The sequence below is a fragment of the Entelurus aequoreus genome, linkage group LG26, assembly GCF_033978785.1.
Source record: "Entelurus aequoreus isolate RoL-2023_Sb linkage group LG26, RoL_Eaeq_v1.1, whole genome shotgun sequence".
Classification (NCBI taxonomy): Eukaryota; Metazoa; Chordata; class Actinopteri; order Syngnathiformes; family Syngnathidae; genus Entelurus; species Entelurus aequoreus.
In genome coordinates, this window is record NC_084756.1 from 39,287,056 (window position 1) to 39,308,681 (window position 21,626).

General features: G+C 40.0%; 1 protein-coding gene across 1 annotated transcript in view; it reads left to right on the plus strand.

Moving 5' to 3' along the window:
• Positions 1-790: 790 nt before the first annotated feature.
• Positions 791-21,626, plus strand: part of LOC133643197 (importin-9-like) — a 36,468-nt gene continuing 15,632 nt past the window's right edge. The window contains exons 1-12 of the mRNA XM_062037620.1: positions 791-1,116; positions 12,823-12,884; positions 12,964-13,050; positions 13,125-13,326; positions 15,978-16,066; positions 16,170-16,256; positions 16,441-16,560; positions 19,662-19,762; positions 20,048-20,106; positions 20,178-20,329; positions 20,401-20,499; positions 20,574-20,680. Of these exons, the coding sequence (XP_061893604.1) occupies positions 966-1,116; positions 12,823-12,884; positions 12,964-13,050; positions 13,125-13,326; positions 15,978-16,066; positions 16,170-16,256; positions 16,441-16,560; positions 19,662-19,762; positions 20,048-20,106; positions 20,178-20,329; positions 20,401-20,499; positions 20,574-20,680 (1,316 nt within the window). The 5' untranslated portion in view covers positions 791-965. The remainder of the gene's footprint in view (positions 1,117-12,822; positions 12,885-12,963; positions 13,051-13,124; positions 13,327-15,977; positions 16,067-16,169; positions 16,257-16,440; positions 16,561-19,661; positions 19,763-20,047; positions 20,107-20,177; positions 20,330-20,400; positions 20,500-20,573; positions 20,681-21,626) is intronic.

The following is a 21,626-nucleotide window of genomic DNA, read 5'->3' on the forward strand; positions in this document are numbered from 1 at the left end:
ACCTGTCTTCCATTGAAAATGTGTGGCACATTATGAAGCCTAAAATAGCACAAGGGAGACCCCCGGACTGTTGAACAACTTAAGCTGTACATCAAGCAAGAATGGGAAAGAATTCCACCTGAGAAGCTTCAAAAATGTGTCTCCTCAGTTCCCAAACGTTTACTGAGTGTCGTTAAAAGGAAAGGCCATGTAACACAGTGGTGAACATGCCCTTTCCCAACTACTTTGGCACGTGTTGCAGCCATGAAATTCTAAGTTAATTATTATTTGCAAAAAAAAATAAAGTTTATGAGTTTGAACATCAAATATGTTGTCTTTGTAGTTCATTCAATTGAATATGGCTTGAAAATGATTTGCAAATCATTGTATTCCGTTTATATTTACATCTAACACAATTTCCCAACTCATATGGAAACGGGGTTTGTAATTCAGCGTTATAGTGAGTATTTTTCACAAGTGGGAAGCCGGTCCCTGAAAATAATGCCTACATTAAACCGGTCCGTGGTGCAAAAAAGGTTGGACCACTGGTTAAAAAATGTAATTTTGCATTATGACACAATTTAATAGGGGGTCTGTAGTTCAATGAAGAATTGTTTAGGATGATCCTTGTTGTCACATTAAAACAATAAAAGCAGCATTAATCGTCATAGATTTAAATATCAAAAACGGTTTAGTAACGTCATAATAAAAGCCGAACTAATACGTAAAAAAGATCAAAAGTTAAATTTGCTAAGTAATTACTAATAGCGTGTGATCTACCCGGCTGTTCGCTTTGCAGTCTATAGGTGGCAGTGTTGCACTGCAACATCCAAGGAAACCATAGAAGAAGACAAAGTCCCCACCTCCGGCGTTTCCATGCATTGGCGGGCTTAGCATTTTTCCGTGGCCGTGTCCTCGCTGCCTCTCCTCGGCTGCCGCGGGTGGACTGACTTCCGAGGACGACGACAACAACAACAAGGGCAGGCATGAGCGCGGTTCGGTCGGGTTCGGTGGCCGGCCCGGTCCAGCAGGGACTTAAAGAGGCTCTGATGGAGACTCTGACGGCCATCCTGTCCCCGGTTCAAGAAGTACGCGCCGCCGCCGAGGAGCAGATTAAAGTGCTGGAAGTGACAGAAGGTGAGCGGCGGCCGGTTGGGACTTGGAGGGCTTGTTAACGGCGGCTGGCTAACACCGGGGGAGGGGGGGATGCTGGCCGGTGCTAACTTGGGAGTTAGCTCGCTGTCTTCAGTAGCTAACATGGCCGCCACAAGTTAACCACGACTAGGCTAGGCTAGCCCCTCCTCAACCCTGTCTGTCGCCCAACTGGACATTATCTGTTGGCTTTAGTAGCTAACATGGCCGCCATAAGTTAACCATGACTAGGCTGAGCTAGCCCCTCCCTCAACCCTGTCTGTCGCTCCACTGGACATTATCTCTTCTTTTCTTCATTCAACTCATCAATGCCTACCAACTAGCAGCAGGTCCCGGCAACTAACTTATGGAACTCATTCCTTTGGAAATGAATGACAATAGCACCGTCGCCATGGGAACCAGTCCAAGTGGGTGACATTGTTATCGCCAGGAAAGATGAGGTCACCTACCTAGGTTCCATTCTAGAGGCCAATCTTTCCTGTGATAAAATGGCATCCAAGGTAATCAAAAAGGTCAACCAACCAACGAGATTTCTCTACAGAATCTCCTCTCTGGTCAACAAAAGCACCATGAAGATTCTAGCAGGAAGTCTCGTTCAACCCTTTTTCGATTACGCTTGCACCTCCTGGTACCCTAGCACCTCCATAACCCTCAAATTTAGACTCCAAACATCCCAGAACAAGCTTTGATTGATTGATTGATTGAGACTTTTATTAGTAGGTTGCACAGTGAAGTACATATTCCGTACAATTGACCACTAAATGGTAACACCCGAATAAGTTTTTCAACTTGTTTAAGTCGGGGTCCACTGAAATTGATTCATGATACAGATATATACTATCATCATAATACAGTCATCACACAAGATAATCACATTGAATTATTTACAATCAGGGGTTTGGAATATTTACTATACTGTGCAATCTACTAATAAAAGTTTCAATCAATCAATCAAGCTAGTCAGGTTACTTTTAGACCCCCACCCCAGATCACACCTCACTCCTACCCACTTTTTCAAAGCGGGCTGGCTCAGGGTGGAGGACAGAGTAAAACAACTTGCACTGAGCCTTGTCTATAAAATCCGCTACACCTCCCTGATACCGAAGTACATGTCAAACTTCTTCCATAACGTAAATGACCGCCATAACCACAACACCAGGGGGAGCTCCACAAACCACGTTAAACCCAGATTCCGATCTGACAAAGGTCTTAACTCATTCTCCTTCTATGCCACATCAATATGGAATGCACTCCCAACAGGTGTAAAAGAAAGTGCATCTCTATCCTCCTTCAAAACCGCACTAAAAGAACACCTCCAGGCAACTTTAACCCTTGACTAACACCCTCCCCCTTCCACATCCCACCTCCCCGGATTGTAAATAATCAAATGTATATACTTGTTCTTATGCTTTCTGAACTCACTATGCTCACTGCTCGCTGTACATATCCTACCAAGTCAGACCTACACTGTTTCAATGTCCATTTCTCTGATTGTGCAATTGTTGATGACTGAAGTGCTGATATTAACCCCAACCCCCTCCACATCCCACTCCCCGGATTGTAAATAATGTAAATAATTCAATGTATATACTCTGATGATTATCTTGTGTGATGACTGTATTATGCTGATAGTATATATTTGTACCATGAATTGATTAACGTGGACCCCGACTTAAACAAGTTGAAAAACTTATTCGGGTGTTACCATTTAGTGGTCAATTGTATGGAATATTTACTATACTGTGCAATCTACTAATAAAAGTATCAATCTATGTAAGGATGACGGATGATTTTCCCGCGAAAGTGTCTTCCCTCACTTTCGCGGGAAAATCATTTGTCAAAACACTAGTGTGCTGTGAGATATTGTCTGGTGTGCCGTGGGAAATTATGCAACTTCACCTAAGTGGTCCCAAAAAATATTTTTTGCAAATCAATAATTATAATCGCATACTTGCCAACCCTCCCGAATTTTCCGTGAGACTCCCGAATTTCAGTGCCTCTCCCGGGACAACCATTCTCCCGAATTTCTCCCGATTTCCAGCCGGACTTAAGGCACGCCCCCTCCAGGTCCGTGCGGACCTGAGTGAGGACAGCCTGTCGTCACGTCCGCTTGGCCAACCAAAAAGTAACCACAGAACACTATACCGTATAGTGTTCTGTGGTTACTTTTTGGTTGGCCAACGGTTTACGTTGTATTGCACACCCTGAAGGCAATTGTGGGAGTCTGTTCTGAAGTATGAAGTAAAGAGACGTAACTTCGTCACCTCGCCTGGTTATTGACTCCAACCCAGAATATTACACTGCCCATACCTATGCTCCTTCAAAGGCTGTGCTACTGGCTGCAAAGCATTGCACTTTCAAATACAACAACGAGTAGAGAGGAGTGTGATGTGTGTAATGTGTAAATAAATGAACACTGAAATTCAAGTATTTATTTTATTTATATGTGTATATATATATATATATATATAATAAAATACATATATATATATATATATATAGCTAGAATTCACTGAAAGTCAAGTATTTTTTAAATTTATATATATATGTATATAAGAAATTCTTGAATTTCAGTGAATTGTAGCTATAAATATACTCCTACCTGCTGCCACCTACTGATATGGAAGAGAATAACACGGTTACTCTGCCGAGCTCTAGACCAGTGTTTTTCAACCTTTTTTGAGCCAAGGCACATTTTTTGCGTTGAAAAAATCCGAAGGCACACCACCAGCAGAAATCATAAAAAAAACAAAACTCAGTTGACAGTAAAAAGTCGTTGTCGCAGTTGTTGGATATGAATTTAAACCATAACCAAGCATGCATCACTATAGCTCTTGTCTCAAATTAGGTGTACTGTCACCACCTGTCACATCACGCCATGACTTATTTGGAGTTTTTTATGTTTTCCTGTGTGTAGTGATTTAGTTCTTGTCTTGCGCTCCTATTTTGGTGGCCTTTTTCTCTTTTTTTGGTATTTTCCTGCAGCAGTTTCATGTCTTCCTTTGAGCGATATTACCCGCATCTACTTTGTTTTAGCGATCAAGAATATTTCAGTTGTTTTTATCCTTCTTTGTGTGGACATTGTTATGTCATGTTCGGATGTACATTCGGATGCTGTCTTTGCTCCACAGTAAGTCTTTGCTGTTGTCCAGCATTCTGTTTTTGTTTACTTTGTAGCCAGTTTCGTTCTGCAAAGCCTTCCCTAAGTTTCACTGCCTTTTCTTAGGGGCACTCACCTTTTGTTTATTTTTGGTTTAAGCATTAGACACCTTTTTACCTGCACGCTGCCTCCCGCTGTTTCCGACATCTACAAAGCAATTAGCTACAGGCTGATATGGAAGAGTATTACATGGTTATGCTGCCGAGCTCTTGACAGCACCGACACTCAACAACAACACTATAATTACTGGTTTGCAAAAAATATTTTTAACCCAAATAGGTGAAATTAGATAATCTCCCACCGCACACCAGACTGTATCTCACGGCACACTAGTGTGCCGCGGCACAGTGGTTGAAAAACACTGCTCTAGACAACACAGACACTCAACAACGGCACATTATTTGCGTATTATAATTACTGGTTTGCAAAAAATATTTTTAACCCAAACAGGTGAAACTACATAATCTCCCACGGCACACCAGACTGTATCTCACGGCACAGTGATTGAAAAACACTGATCCAACCCATTGGGTTATTAGCAAGCCAAGCATGGTTTTGCCCTAAAAGATGCTGATTTAAGGCAGCATGTGTCCATTGTCTTGACTGTCATGTAGGTACAGCAGACCCCCATAGGCGGGGCCCCCTCCTGTCAGCACAATCATTGTCTTCACACAGCCTGAAAGAGTTGCATTTTCATCCTCTCACTGTTATACTGCAGTGATGGGAGTATCAATTCCATGGTATCCACACTAACACAAATTTAGTATTGATTTCTACCATGTACAGTGAAACCTCGATTTACAAACGTAACTGGTTATTGAACATTGTATTTCATTTTTTTTAATTGGGACAGTGCACATTAATCAACACTTGAATAAACAGCGTAAATGCGCCGGACTTAGCATAAATGCTCATTTTCAGCCGTAGTCCCAAGGCAGGTTTCTAAAATAACAGTGAGACACATCGTCATAGGCCCGTTTGCAGGCATCGATGATCAGGGCTCTCCAGTCTTCTCCGTCGTCCGCTCTATGTATGAGTTCTATATCATTGATATTTTCAATAACATTTCTTAGGCTGTTGATATATGTTGTTCGTTGTCGATCTGGAGCTTTCTTTCCTACTAGTTTTCCTGTTAACATCACTTTTTCTAAGCTGTCTTTTCTAATGATATGTCCGAGGAATTTCAGCTGCCTATTTCGAATCGTTGCAATTAGAGATCTTCTTGTTTTAGCCTTTGCCAATACCTCTTCATTACTTTTCTTTTCAGTCCATGATATGCGGAGTATTTTTCTGAAGAACCCCATTTCAGTTGCCTGAAAGTTGTTGATTGTTTATAGTCCAGCATTCACAGCCGTAAAGTAGGACAGACCATACATATGTTTTGTGAACTCTGAGTTTGGTGTTTCAAAATTTGTTGAATTTTGAAATATAAAACAAATTTTGTTGAAGCTGTCATTTGATATGGCAGTCCTTTTGTTTATCTCTTTTTCGCACACACCATCAGATGTTACTGTGACACCCAGGTATTTGAATTGATCTACTTGTTTTATTTTCTTGTTGTTGCATTTGAGGTTACATACGATGTGGTTTCTTGGAAACTGTCATGCTTTCGGTTTTGTTTTAGTTTTAAAGCCAGAGACACATAAGACTTTAAAACCATGATGACAGAAATGAGAACCCAATAAATAAGACATCATAAAACAGACAAGACAAGCAGTTGCAATACACAATTACAAGACCATAGACCAGGACAGACAATTCACTCACAGCTTCAAATACGCTGGCCAGAAGCCCACTGGAAGTGTTTAATGGTCTAATGGGTGCATGTCTGATTTATTTTTAGCCAATGTTTTAAGTTTTTTTGTGAAAAGTGTATAGTTATCACAGTCGCTGTGTGTGGGCATCTTATTCCAGGATTGTGTTCCTCTTACAGAGGTGACCATTTGACCGAATTTTGTTTTACGTCTCGGTGTATTGCAATCACCTAGGTCCTAGTTCTCAGTCCTTTACTGTTTCTCCTCTGAATGAATTCACCAAATGATAGGGGTGCAAGCGCATTTAAAACTTTGTAGATGAGACAAGCATCCATAAAGATCAGGGGCCGTACTTATCAAGCTTCTTAGAGTGCCATTTTACACTTAAGTCCTGAGAATTTGTGAAATTTAGTCCTACTCTCAAACTTAAGAATAAAAGCTTTTTATCAACGTTCTTAAGTCTAAGAATCACTCCTACTCTCCACGATATTTAAGAGACCTTCAGAGGTGTCTTAAGTGGTTAGGAGTTGCCAGCAGGGGATGGCACTGAGGCGAGAAAGACGTGCGCGAACGTTCAGGGAACGGAACAATGTTTTTTGTTTTTTTTGATGACGAGCAGCTGATCAAACGGTATCGTTTAGACAGAGCGGATATTATTTTTGTCACAGATTTAATACTTTTCGATTCCTTGTTGATTTCTGCATGTGTCTGCAGTGGGCTAGTATATATAGAGCCACCCACACCAGTTTCAAATTAGTTGCCTAATTAATGAATTGGAAAGAAAATGTTATGACAGTAGCGTATGTGTGTGGCCGTGAGGTGAGTGACGTCAGTGAGTGTGTGGGCGATAGAAGAGAGGGAGCGGTAGCGTGAGTGCCGGCGGGGACTAGTTTGTTTTGTATTATTTTGTAGTTTATTGTCAAAATATACACTCCCATTGTCCACTTAAATATTTCCAAGATATTTCTTAATTCTTAGACAACGGATTCCCTTCCGTGATTGGTCATTTCTATGGACACAGAAATGACGTCACCTAAAATTCCGTTTACGGCACATAGTAATGTCGTAATTCAGCTCTGAGTGTGACACTTAAGATTCAGTCCTACACTTCGCTGAAAGTGTGAGTAAGACGCTTGATAACTAACTTTTAAGTGCAGCTTTCAGCGAATAATTTTCTTACTCTTAAGTCAACTCTTAGCAGACTTCTTAGGAGTAATTCTAAGAAGCTTCATAAGTACGGCCCCTGGTAGTTATCCAGATCAAGAATGTTAAGGTTTTTTACAATAATACAATTGTGGAAGTGCATTGGTTTCTTGTCAAGGATTTTAACAGCTTTTCTGAAGAGAGACTTGATGGGTTTTAGTACAGTTTCTGTTGTGTGTGTGTGTGTCCAAGTTGTGAAACAATAATTTATATGTGAGAATATCATGGCATGCATATAGACTTTAGCCGTCTTGGAAGTGAGGATTGAAATTTGACAGATTGTATTTAACGATATTTGTGATTTTTTTTTTAACATGCCCTTTTAATGATAAATTTGTGTCAAAAACCTTCCCAAGATATTAGAATTTTTCTACGATATCAAGGCTCTCTCCATTAACCACTACAGACGGTTGATTGCCCTCTGCTGACTTACGAGAGAAGAACAGACATACAGTCTTTTTGGTATTGAGGTGTAAACATAAATGAAAGTTTGTGTAGTGAAGCAAACTTCTCCATAAGGCACAAAGTGAATATAAATGATGAGTTCCAGCCTCAACAGAAGTCCGTATTTTAGTGAAGGTTTGTAAACGGTGAACACAATATAAAGTGCTATACAGTACTGTATATCAAACAAGGGGATGATGGATTAACTATCGCTTTATCAACAATACACAACACGCTGTCCTCTGTATGCGCTGCTCTGCCAACTATGGTGATGTCACAAACTATCAGAAATCACAAAAACCTTAACTTTACCATATTGCTACAATAATTAACACCTTAAAACGTGGAGGGAGAACAGGGGGTGTGGTGTCTTGTATGTGCCTTGAAAGACAAGTAGCTCTCTTCTCATTGTGAAATAAGTTCTGCTTTGGCATCTTTTTATGGAAAAGTCTGCTCTCATCACAATTAAAACTTGCTGTGGTACGAAGCGTGCTTCGATGATTCTTCTATTCTTGTGAGCGCTATTAATGGACTCCTTGCAAATAGTCTTATTTTGTAACATATTCCAATTACAATATGTGACCAACACAAATAAATAGAAGTAATACCTCACCAGGGTTTTTCCTGGCTCAAATTGAGGCCAATCCTAACCATGCGCCAGAATTTTAAAGCTACAATTTTTTTATTTTGTTTCAATTTACAGCAGTATGCTGTAAAGAACACTGTAAAATGTATTGTCATTTTCATTAATTTGATGGGTAGTTTGCTGTAAAATCATAAGTCAAGCAGATATTTAAGTATTTATTTTTATTTAGACAAAATATGTTTGGAAAGTATGACAATGAATTGTAATATGTGTTGCAATAATGGATACCATTAAAGTTTAAAAGGCATGTCATTTCAAGCAGTACATATATTTTTTCTGTCAAAATGAAAGAAATCCATTACATTTAGTGAGAAAATATTAAGTACTGTATTGACACATATCATTAACAGGTAATTGCGGGCCAGACAAAATGTCGCGGGCCAGATAATTAGTCAGAAAAGGTTGGAAACGAAGCTAACGCTACTAGCTGTGTTCACATACCAGAGACAAAAAGTTCACAGCACAGTCTGGAGTGTTCTGTAGGAGTCCAGTGATCCCGCCGTATCATGCTCCGTATGGCAGAAATCCACTTGTTACAGCTGGTCAACGTTATGCACCAAGTAGCGGGAAAAAACACGATTTGATCTGTTACTTCTTCGGTAGTTGCTTCAGGTCTTTGCTGCAACTGCAGTTAAAGTACGTGGCAGCCGCAGAGGGACATCAATCGCTCAATCAACACAGCCGGAGCTTTACGCTGTGTTGAGCGATGTCAATCGTTCTGGCCGGGGGCGGCACAAAATTATCTAGAGGCGGCCGCTATGCAATTTTAAACGCAGTAAAAACCCTGCTCACACATCCAACACAAAACTTTGTGCCACACTGACAACACAGTGTAATGTCACATTCAATTCAATAAGATGACAAAACATTTTAGCTAGTGTTGATGTTTTTGGGAGCACTGAAAACGTTAGCATATAAGTAACGGATGAGTGACCATCCCACCAAAAAAAGGGCAAGATGTTCTTAACAGATTGTAGCCAAGTTCCCTTCACATGGTTTTACAGATCGCCTGCTGGATGTTTCGTCCTGTCAGTTTCACACTCCCAGTATCAGAGCAGGTGTGTGAAGGAGGGACATATACTGTGTTGTGCTTTCAAATTGAAAGAAAAGCAAAGATTTTTCTACCCCGTCATTTACATTTTGGGAGGGAAACTTGTGTCTGTCTCCTAATATTGTCCACACTGTCGCCATCCAATAGAAGCAATGCAGTCTAAAGCGAGTAGAATGAAGGGAATCGACTGTACTCGTGTTTAGAGACTCTACTTCTGTCACTCCTTGTCTGCAACACACTGACACCACTTGCTTTGTGCTGTTACGAGCTTTCCTTTACTCCAAATCCGCCACTTACATTTTGTAGATCGCTGTCCGGGGGTATACCTTGTACCGGGCCGCACTAGAAATGTAAAAAAAAGATCAAAACATTTTTTTTCACATTTTTTTTAATTAAATCAACATAAAAAACACAAGATACACTTACAATTAGTGCACCAACCCAAAAAACCTCCCTCCCCCATTTACACTCATTCACACAAAAGGGTGGTTTCTCTCTGTTATTAATATTTCTGGTTCCTACATTATATATCAATATAGATCAATACAGTCTGCAGGGACAAAAATAAAATAAAAATTAAAATACCATACCACCAATCTCTAAAAAATTAAGGTGTGGCGGCTAATATTTTGCCGTGGTGGCTGGCCACATTAAGGGGTAACCCTGTAAAAATAATGTTTCAGTTTGGCATGGTGATGGAGTTAAGTGCTCATACACAAAGGCATATGGCAGAGCACGGGCGGGCTCTACAAGGCTGTCCGCCGTTTTGAAAGTGCTTGATTTGATATGCAGCAGAGCCTACTTTTTAAATGTTAATATCGCCGACAATCACCCTCGTTTAATCCTGGCAGCCAACATTGTGATCTTGATTAAAATTTGATTAATTGTGCAGCCTTAACAGCTGTCATTCCATTCCCACTATACTGACATAAGAACATTGATAAAACATCACACACACTTAGGAGAAGACATTAAAGCTTCAAATATATGTGTTAGAAAACTCACTTTAGAAATAGATTCTGTACTGAGCAAGCGGCGATAATTACAAGAGAAAAAACACTTTCAAATTGAAAGGTTTCAAAATAAGTCAATGCACAAACCGTTTGGACCAAATCACCCTGTTATACACTGGCATAGCTGTTCCACCTGGATGGATGTGTGTGGTATCCAGTACCATACTTACTAATAGAGATGTCCGGTAATGGCTTTTTTGCCGATATTCCGATATTGTCCAACACTTAATTACCGATACCGATATATACAGTCGTGGAATTAACACATTATTATGCCTAATTTTGTTGTGATGCCCCGCTGGATGCATTAAACCAGTGTTTTTCAACCACTGTGCCGCGAGTGTGCCGTGAGATATTGTCTGGTGTGCTGTGGGAAATTTTGCAACTTCACCTAATTGGTCCAAAAAAATCCATCCATCCATCCATTTTCTTCCGCTTGTCCCTTTTTAGGGTAGCGGGGGATGCTGGAGCCTATCTCAGCTGCATTCGGGCGGAAGGCGGTGTACACCCTGGACAAGTCGCCACCTCATCGCAGGGCCAAATATTTTTTGCAAATCAATAATTATAATAATGTGCCGTTGTCTAGTGCAGTGTTTTTCAACCTTTTTTGGTATGTAAAAGGTCCCATCCGCTTGTCCCTTTTGGGGTATGTAACGCTTAAACCAAAAGTGAACAAAAGGTAAATACCGCTAGGAAAAGGCACTGAAGCATGGCTATGCAAAACAAAAGTAAAACTGAACTGGCTACAAAGTAAACAAAAACAGAATGCTGGACGACAGCAAAAACTTACAGCGTGTGGAGCAGGGAGACGGCGTCCACAAAGTACGTCCGTACATGACACGACAATCAACAGTGTCCCCACAAAGAAGGATAGCGTACGCACAACTTAAATAGTCTTGATTGTGAAAACAAAGCAGGTGCTGGCAATAGCACTCAAAGGAAGGCAAACGGGAAGGGTCACCAAATTAACAGCGCGAGACAGAAACTAAAGCACTACACATATAAGGGATGGCTATGCAAAACAAAAGTAAAACTGAACTGGCTACAAAGTAAACAAAAACAGAATGCTGGACGACAGCAAAAACTTACAGCGTGTGGAGCAGGGAGACGGCATCCACAAAGTACGTCCGTACATGACACGACAATCAACAGTGTCCCCACAAAGAAGGATAGCGTACGCACAACTTAAATAGTCTTGATTGTGAAAACAAAGCAGGTGCTGGCAATAGCACTCAAAGGAAGGCAAACGGGAAGGGTCACCAAATTAACAGCGCGAGACAGAAACTAAAGCACTACACATATAAGGGATGGCTATGCAAAACAAAAGTAAAACTGAACTGGCTACAAAGTCAACAAAAACAGAATGCTGGACGACAGCAAAAACTTACAGCGTGTGGAGCAGGGAGACGGCGTCCACAAAGTACGTCCGTACATGACATGACAATCAACAGTGTCCCCACAAAGGATAGTGTACGCACAACTTAAATAGTCTTGATTGCGAAAACAAAGCAGGTGTGGGCAATAGCACTCAAAGGAAGGCAAACAGGAAGGGTCACCAAATTAACAGCGCAAGACAGAAACTAAAGCACTACACACAGGAAACAACAACAAACTCAAAATAAGGCATGACAACCTGGTGGAGTTTCATTTTTTAACCTTTTCTGCCGGTGGTGTGCCTCCGTTTTTTTTTTTATGAAAAAAATGTGCCTTGGCTCAAAAAAGGTTGAAAAACACTGCATTAAACAATGTAACAAGGTTTTCCAAAATAAGAGAACAACTTCAACTCAAGTTATGGAAAAAAAATGCCAACATGGCACTGCCATATTTATTATTGAAGTCACAAAGTGCTTTTTTTTTTTTTAACATGCCTCAAAACAGCAGCTTGGAATTTTGGTACATGAGGAGGTTGGGGTGGAGGGGGGGGTTGCGGGGGTGTATATTGTAGCGTCCTGGAAGAGTTAGTGCTGCAAGGGGTTCTGGGTATATGTTCTGTTGTGTTTATGTTGTGTTACGGTGCGGATGTTCTCCCGAAATGTGTTTGTCATTCTTGTTTGGTGTGGGTTCACAGTGTGGCGCATATTTTTAACAGTGTTAAAGTTGTTTATACGGCCACCCTCAGTGTGACCTGTATGGCTGTTGACCAAGTATGCCTTGCAGTCACTTGTGTGTGTGATTGGGCCGGCACGCAAAGGCAGTGCCTTCAAGGTTTATTGGCGCTCTGTACTTCTCCCTACGTCCGTGTACACAGCGGCGTTTTAAAAAGTCATAAATTTTACTTTTTGAAACCGATACCGATAATTTCCGATATTACATTTTAAAGCATTTATCGGCCGATTAATATCGGCAATCTGATATTATCGGACATCTCCACTTACTAATCATTATTTGTTTAATCAATTTTTGTTTTTGTCCCTTCCTAGAATTTGGTGTACACCTGGCGGAACTCACAGTGGACCCTCAAGGGGCGCTCGCAATTCGTCAGGTCAGCTTGAATGACAAATGGCAGGTGTTAAGCACACGTTTACTTCCTACTAAACACAACTTGTCACACTTGTCGGCAGTTGGCATCGGTCATCCTCAAGCAGTATGTTGAAACTCACTGGTGCTCCCAATCAGAGAAGTTCCGACCTCCCGAAACCTCCGAGCAGGTGATGATCGTCACTCAAAGTCATGGAAATCAATTAGAAGCCATAAGGAAAGGGCAAACTCATGTCTCCTCTAGGCCAAAGCTGCTATCAGGGCGCTACTGCCTAACGGCCTGCGTGAGTCAATTAGCAAGGTGCGTTCCAGCGTGGCGTACGCCGTGTCCGCCATCGCCCACTGGGACTGGCCCGAAGCCTGGCCCCAGCTCTTCACCTTGCTCATGGAGATGCTGGTCAGCGGCGACGTCAGCGCCGTGCACGGGGCCATGAGGGTCCTCACGGGTATGGATTCAAACATTCTTTCTGTTACCACCTATCCACTGTGCTGTCAACACTGTTTTGTTCTCAACAGAGGTCATGATTAGTGTCACCTTTTATATGACTGGAAAGTAGGGTTCAGCCAACGATGAGTTTCGGACAATTTTAAAGTACTGTATGTGGTCGCATTGCCGATTAAAGCCTTTCGATAACAATCGCAAACGCTGATGTCCTCTGGCTGATATTGTTTATTTTTAGTCTCCCGGCTGACAAGCTAGCAGCTAATTGTGTGTCTCCATATACAGTGTGGAGACACTCCCTTAAGTTAATAATAATCATCTTCATTACAGCACATATACCGTATTTTTCGGAGTATAAGTCGCTCCGGAGTATAAGTCGCACCGGCCGAAAATGCATAATAAAGAAGGAAAAAAACATATATAAGTCGCACTGGAGTATAAGTCGCATTTTTGGGGGAAATTTATTTGATAAAATCCAACACCAAGAGTAAGTGTACGTTATATAACGCATAAATAACCAACTGAGAACGTGCCTGGTATGTTAACATAACATAATTATTATGGTAAGAGTCATTCAAATAACTATAACATATAGAACATGCTATATGTTTACCAAACAATCTGTCACTCCTAATCGCTAAATCCCATGAAATCTTATACGTCTGATCTCTTACGTGAATGAGCTAAATAATATTATTTTATATTTTACGGTAAAGTGTTAATAATTTCACACACAAGTCGCTCCTGAGTATAAGTCGCACCCCCGGCCAAACTATGAAAAAAAACTGCGACTTATAGTCCAAAAAATACAGTACTGCAATTCTTAATATTTTAGGATTCATTGTCAAGAACATTATCACTGGAGGACATGCTAAACATGTTGCACACCGAGGGCAAGCAGGAGCAAGCATGCTAATAGCTAAGCTAGCTGGAAACAACAGAAGAAATAAGTGCTTAGTAAAGTTTAAGAAGTGTAGATGGAACCACATTACAGTAGAAATTGTGCAGTTATTAACAGAAAATGTACAAGTAGATTAAAAAGAAAAACAGGATAATATAACAACAAATGTTGGTGTCTCAGCTAGGGCTGCAACAACTAATTTGATAATCGATTAATCTGTCGATTATTACTTCGATTAATCGATTAATAATCGGATAAAAGAGACCAACTACATTTCTATCCTTTCCAGTATTTTATTGAAAAAAACCACCGTACTGTCACCATACTTATTTTGATTATTGTTTCTCAGCTGTTTGTAAATGTTGCAGTTTGTAAATAAAGGTTTATTTAAAAAAATAATAATAATAAATACAATTTTAAAAAAGTAGCCTAGTATTGTTCCAACGAATCGATGACTAAATTAATCGCCAACTATTTTTATAATCGATTTTAATCGATTTAATCGATTAGTTGTTGCAGCCCTAGTGTCAGCATTGTCACAGTCACTACACGACACATAAGAGGAGGGCAAATTGTCTATAATTTGGTGGTGTCGACACAAAGTATAATATTAGTGATCAATAATTAAATGATTAAATCAATGGGTTTTTTTTCTCAATCATTTTTTATATATTTTGTTCATGTTTAATCATTCAGAGAATTCCCTGGACACAGGAGGACTTTGAGGGTAAAATTTACTTCAGTGTATAGTAGTAGATACTGTAGTATTTTTGATTTTGTTTAGTTATTGTATATTATTGACTTTGTTTGGTTCAAACAGTTGTATGTAATAAAAGAGAATAAGGAACTAGTTTAAATCGTGTGCTGATATTGTGGTAACTGTATTTAGCACCATAATACATTGAACAATGCATTCCTAATACAAGCGATCGGTATTGGTATCGGCTGATCTCACTCATTGATGTTTGGAATCTGCAGCATAAAACACTATTGGAAAAATGGATTTAAAAAAAAAAAAAAAATGGATGAATGTGTTTTTCTCTGCCATTGAGCGTAAAATATATTAGTACATTTGAAAAATATATAAATCAAAAAGTTAGTCCAGGGAGAAACTGATTGAACTGATCATATTGTAGAGTGCCAATATTTTTTATAACTACTAAATTAAACTAAATTATAGCTGTAATGTATTAAAATAATTTTCTAAGGCGGAAATTTGAGATTTTTCTGTATTCTTTGCACACGTTTTAAATACCATATACATTTTTAGATTAGCACAGTTTTTTTGTCTTCTGGCATTATGGACACATGAAAAATCTCCAGATATATGATTGCAGAAACAAATATTTTGCGTATCTTATGTATACAGTTATTTTTTTTATAACAATTTTAACTTTGGGTAAAATAACTCTCAGTAGTATCACATAATAATGTTCCCCAGTTGTAAGGTCACAGACAATCCATCCATCCATCCATTTTCCTACCGCTTGTCCTGTTCGGCGTCGCGGGGGTAGCTGGAGCCTATCTCAGCTGCATTCGGGCGGAAGGCGGCGTACACCCTGGACAAGTCGCCACCTCATCGCCAACATTCACATTCACACACTAGGGCCAATTTAGTGTTGCCAATCAACCTATCCCCAAAAGGTTGAAATATCTTTGGGTGTACTGCATATCAAGGAAGTAGAAATAATTACTTAAAACAAAGATGTGAGGACACACATGCTTGTAAATAATGTATTGTTGCTGCTCTTCAGAGTTCACACGAGAAGTGACCGACACACAAATGCCACTGGTGGCTCCCGTCATCTTACCTGAGATGTACAAGATTTTCACCATGGCTGATGTAATCACTCTTTTATTCGCTGCCTTCACACTGGTTTCAATTTTTTTTTTAAACTGTTCAAATTTGACCGTTATTGTGTCGTGTGTTTTAATTTCTGTGTCAGGTGTATAGTATTCGTACCCGCTCTAGAGCCGTGGAGATATTCACCACTTGTGCCAACCTAATCTGTGCTATTGAGGAGCTTGAAAAGGTGAGTTGCAATTACTGAACAAAAATGTGGCGCTTCCTGTTATGCCCTTATTGTTAGAACTCCGTACAGTAGATGGAACAGTGATCGGAATAGCTCTGCTAAAATTGCTCCTTTTCTGTGGTGTGCAGGTACAGTATGAACATTCTACATTTAAATCCTCCACTTTTGTGTACTTCATGTTTAGGGTGCAGCCAAGGCCTTGATCTTCCCCGTGGTGCAACAGTTTACCGAAGCATTCGTGCAGGCCCTGCAGATGCCGGACGGACCCTCATCTGACAGCGGCCTGAAAATGGAAGTCCTCAAGGTAAAAAAAATAAGAAGAATAAATACAGTAGATCTCCCTGCGCATGATGGTTATCCTCCAAGACTGATGAATGGTGAAAAACATAATATGCCTATGACAGTTATTAAACGCATTTTTAATGATTTAAAAAAAAAATTAAGTGTTACTTCGGTTTTTGTACACCGCACTTTTTGTAGAATTTTCTCCAAAATCTTTTTTTTCTTTAGTACAACTGCAAAATAAGCAAACCATGGGGCCAAACAAAGTTGCAAGTGCAAGCACTTTTATTAACTAGGTGAGAAACACTTGAATTAAATAAAGAACTAGCGGCAACGTACAAATGTGGTGTCTGCTTGGCTCTTCCTTCACCTCCCCGCTCTCCGTTCCTCGTTGTCTTTGCCAACAAGAGTCTTTAATAAAGATAACAGTGCTGTTAAATGTAAATGTATACATTTAATTGGTCAATTATATATATTTCATGTTGGTTTCTGCACGTAAAACAATCATTGTTCTCTATAAAATGTTTTATGTTAATATTTTTGGGTGTCTTAAATGGATTAATTGGCTTTACATTATTTTTTATGGGAAAAATAGATTCTGTTTTCGACTGATTCGGTCTTCGGCAGACCTTTTGGAATGGATTACTAACAAAAACCTCACGTCTTGTCAAAGCATTTTAATGCAGAACTGTTTGCCCTGTAGATCTATTTTATTTACCATAAAACATTTAATTATTTAGCATTTAAATAATTTTGCCTCTTATTCAGAATCCTTATGTAAGACAAGAACAGACGTTTTTCTTTTTTATGCATTGTAATTTGCAATATACGGCAAGTATGAGGTGGCTAACAATGCAGCAAGTACGAGTACTCTATTCCACCCATAAAGCACTCTAAAAAAAATTCAACAATACTTCATTTACATGTCATAACCTGCATATTAACCTGCATATTAGCGATATTGTTATTATATGCACTAACACAGACAAACTATTTTAGCGGCGCCGTGATCACAGAGTGCTAACTAGCTTACATAGCTATTGACATACTGAATGTGTTGCATCGCCTCTGAGTTGGTAAAAGTTAATTCTATGACATTCAACTTAGACGCGGAGATCGCGAGAAAGACACGAAAAGATGCTCATTTGCACCTTTTTTTTTTCCCCAGCATGACGATTGTTTGTAATTCTTAATCCAAACGGGAAGATATAAATATCCCATCAGTCGGCATCCCAGTGAGAGCAGACATTGTACAGTAAGGGATTGTGTTATTATAGTCGTAGTTTGTATTTCTTGTTTAGTGCTGAGCATTAGCAATACTCTTACTTGCTGGATCTGTTTAGCACACAGCTTCTAAAACTTTTAGCTCATCTTTCTTTTATTCAGGCTCAAAAATATAAGGATCCTGATCATCATTTGTCCCAAAGTAGTTTTTGATGCCTCTCCTGAAGTCTGCCAAGAGTAGTGGTGGTAGTTGTTGAAGGAAATAGTGAACGTTGTGATGCGTCCGGGAAATGAATGGGCCGCCGGCCGCCCTATGCTTAAAATAAACAAATTATATAAATTATACATGTTTTAATGAATTTGCCTGTTGCTACATTACATATATACTTCTTAGGCCTTTAAATTCCCTAGGAACATAGGCCATTGATGAAACTCCTCCATCCCCTTCGGTCTTGTGCCCTCCGCTCCAGTTGTTGCCATGACAGCCCTTGCGCCTTCATCTCCTGCTCTGTGGTTCTTCTCCAGGTGGCTCTAGGCCAGGGGTCCCCAAACTGCGGCCCGCCAGCGTCCAAAATCCGGCCCGCGGGTAATACCAAATAAAAAAAATAAAAAAAAACTTTTTTTTTTTTTAATTATTATTTTTTTAATCTGTTCTTTTTCACCCATCCATCAATCCATTTCCTACCGCTTGTTACTGAGTCTCCTAGGCAGATATGTCACGCCACCGTCCAATATCCGGCCCGCGAGTAGTCCCGACTAAAAAAAAGAATGGTATTTATAAAAAATTTTTAATCTGTCCTTTTTCGCCCATCCTTCAATCCATTTTCTACCGCTTGTTATTGGGTCTCCTGGCCGCTCGGGCAAATCATATTGTCTAAAAATGCATTTTCCCAGCGGCAACGGGACGTCATCACGCTTGCGCCACAAAGGCGGCAAGTGCGCGATCTTTCAGTCAATTAGTGCACGAGGGGAAAAAATGGCAAAATCGTTGGGGAAAAAACATATATAAGTCGCACTGGAGTATTAAGTCACATTTTTTGGATACATTTATTTGATAAAACCCAACACCAAGAATAGACATTTGAAAGGCAATTTAAAATAAATAAAGAATAGTGAACAACAGGCTGAATAAGTGTACGTTTATATGAGGCATAAATAACCAACTGAGAACGTGCCTGGTATGTTAACGTAACACATTATGGTAAGAGTCTTTCAAATAACTATAACATATAGAACATGCTATACGTTTAACAAACAATCTGTCACTCCTAATCGCTAAATCCCATGAAATCTTATACGTCTAGTCTCTTACGTGAATGAGCTAAATAATAATATTTTATATTTTACGATAATGTGTTAATAATTTCACACATAAGTCGCTCCTGAGTATAAGTCGCACCCCCAGCCAAACTATGAAAAAAAACTGCGACTTATAGTCCGAAAAATACGGTATATATATATATAGCGCGGCCCCTGGTCAAATTTTTTTAACCCAATACGGCCCCAGGGTCAAAAAGTTTGGGGACCCCTGCTCTAGGCCTTCCTCTCTTATATACTTACAGTGTGTATATAAAACACTGTTGGAGGTTTTGGGATGTTTTTTAGAGCGCTTTATAGGTGGAATAGAGCGAATCCTGTTACATCCATTGTGAGCTGACTTTTGCTAGCATTTATTTGCAAGTCGGAATGCTTTAAAAAAAAGGCATTACTCGAATTAACCAAGGATTGTGAATTATAAACAAACAAAAAATCCCCAAAAAGTGCCTTTTCCCTTTAGAGAAGAGAAAAAAAGAAATTGTGAATGCGGGCGAGCGATTAATTGGTGGGGAGCTACTGTAACAACAAAATGCTGAGTTGAAATCAAGATGACGTTGATATTACAATGTCTTCTCATTTCAGGCAATAACGGCGCTGGTACAGAACTTCCCCAAGCCTATGGTGTCTTCAATGCAGCAGATTTTGCCTATTGTTTGGAACACCCTGACGGAAAGTGCAGCATTATATCCTTTGCAGTAACTGCTCAGGACACCTCTTTTACATTTAAAATGGAGCTGCTGTAAAATGTTGCACAGGAAAGGGAAAAAGGTGACCATAAAATTTGGAAAGGGTCCATGAACTTAGTGAGTTTTCTTCAGGTTTTGCTCTTAATATGCCAATATGAGACATAGTTGCAGGTTTAGATTGCTGGACAAATATAAAGCACTATAATGACTTTGGAAATGTGTATGACTACAATCTGATGAAAGCATCAGTCAGTTGAAAAATCCCTTAACCAGCATGTCCACTTATGTAAGAACAGAGGTCAACTACACAGAGGAAGTGGACGACCCAGTCGACTCAGACGGTAAGAATCTGATCCACAACCTAGATAGTGTACAATGCACCGTCTTATGGGACGTTGTGTAACTGATACAGGGGAAGTTCTCGGTTTCGAGAATCTGGTCTTCAGCATCTTTGACTTTGTGCACACGCTGATGGAGAAGAACAAGTTCAAAAGCACGGTGAAGAAGGCGCTGCCTGAGCTCATCTACTACATCATCCTCTACATGCAGATGACAGAGGACCAGGTGAGACGTAAACACGGATTCAGGTTGCCACCGTTGCCGCGCGTTTAACCGACTGACGTGTCTTCCCTCAGATCAAAGTGTGGTCGTCTAACCCTCAGCAGTTTGTGGAAGACGAGGACGACGACACTCTCTCCTATACTGTCAGGATCTCTGCTCAAGACCTACTGCTGGTCAGACTGTGCCTGCATGCTCCCATTCACTGTATAAAGGGGCATTTTGGCTGTACTGTGACCTCTGTCTGCAGGTGGTTGCTGCCGAGTTCCAGAACGAGAGTGCTGCAGCATTGGCAGCGGCGGCCACAAGGCACCTCCAGGAGGCGGAACAGGCCAAGAACAGCGGCAATGAACACTGGTGAGCATTGCACTATATGTTGTGTAAACCTCTCACATTTCAGCAAGCATTTTCTTATATCTTCCCAAGGGACAATACCATAAAAATAGACGGTGATATACTTGAGCGTAGTCAGTCAGTGTACAGCTTGTATAGCAGCAGGGTATCCCTTAGATTTGCCAAGATACTTGGGGACATGGTTAGGGGCGTGATGGGGCATGTTTATTGTGACATCAATGTGTGTTTGTATAATGTGCTTTAAAAAGGTTTAAAAAATGTATGCATACATTTAAAAACACATCTGTGTTATTAACAAGTATGAATATATATTTTTATATTATATCACTGTGCTGTATTTTCAGTTGTTGCTGCCTATTGTACAATGTACTTTGTTGAACATTTGTCAAGTGTCAAGAGACTTTTAGTGACTTTTCAATATTTAAAATTGACTAGCAACAAATCTAGCATCTTTTTCTTGTGTTATTATAGGATATACTTGTGTTAAGAGACTCTACTTCTGTCACTCGATATCCGCGACGAAAAGCGACCTGCAGCAAACACCTCAGTGGGACTTTTAGTCTCCTTAAAGGGGAACTGCGCTTTAGGGGAATTTTGCCTATCGTTTACAATTAGAGATGTCCGATAATGGCTTTTTTGCCGATATTCCGATATTGTCCAACTCCTAATTACCGATTCCGATACCAACCGATACCGATATATACTGTACAGTCGTGAAATTAACACATTATTATGCCTAATTTTGTTGTGATGCCCCGCTGGATGCATTAAACAATGTAGCAAGGTTTTCCAAAATAAATCAACTCAAGTTATGGAAAAAAGTGCCAACATGGCACTGCCATATTTATTATTGAAGTCACAAAGTGCATTATTTTTTTTTACATGCCTCAAAACAGCAGCTTGGAATTTGGGACATGATCTCCCTGAGAGAGCATGAGGAGGTTGAGGT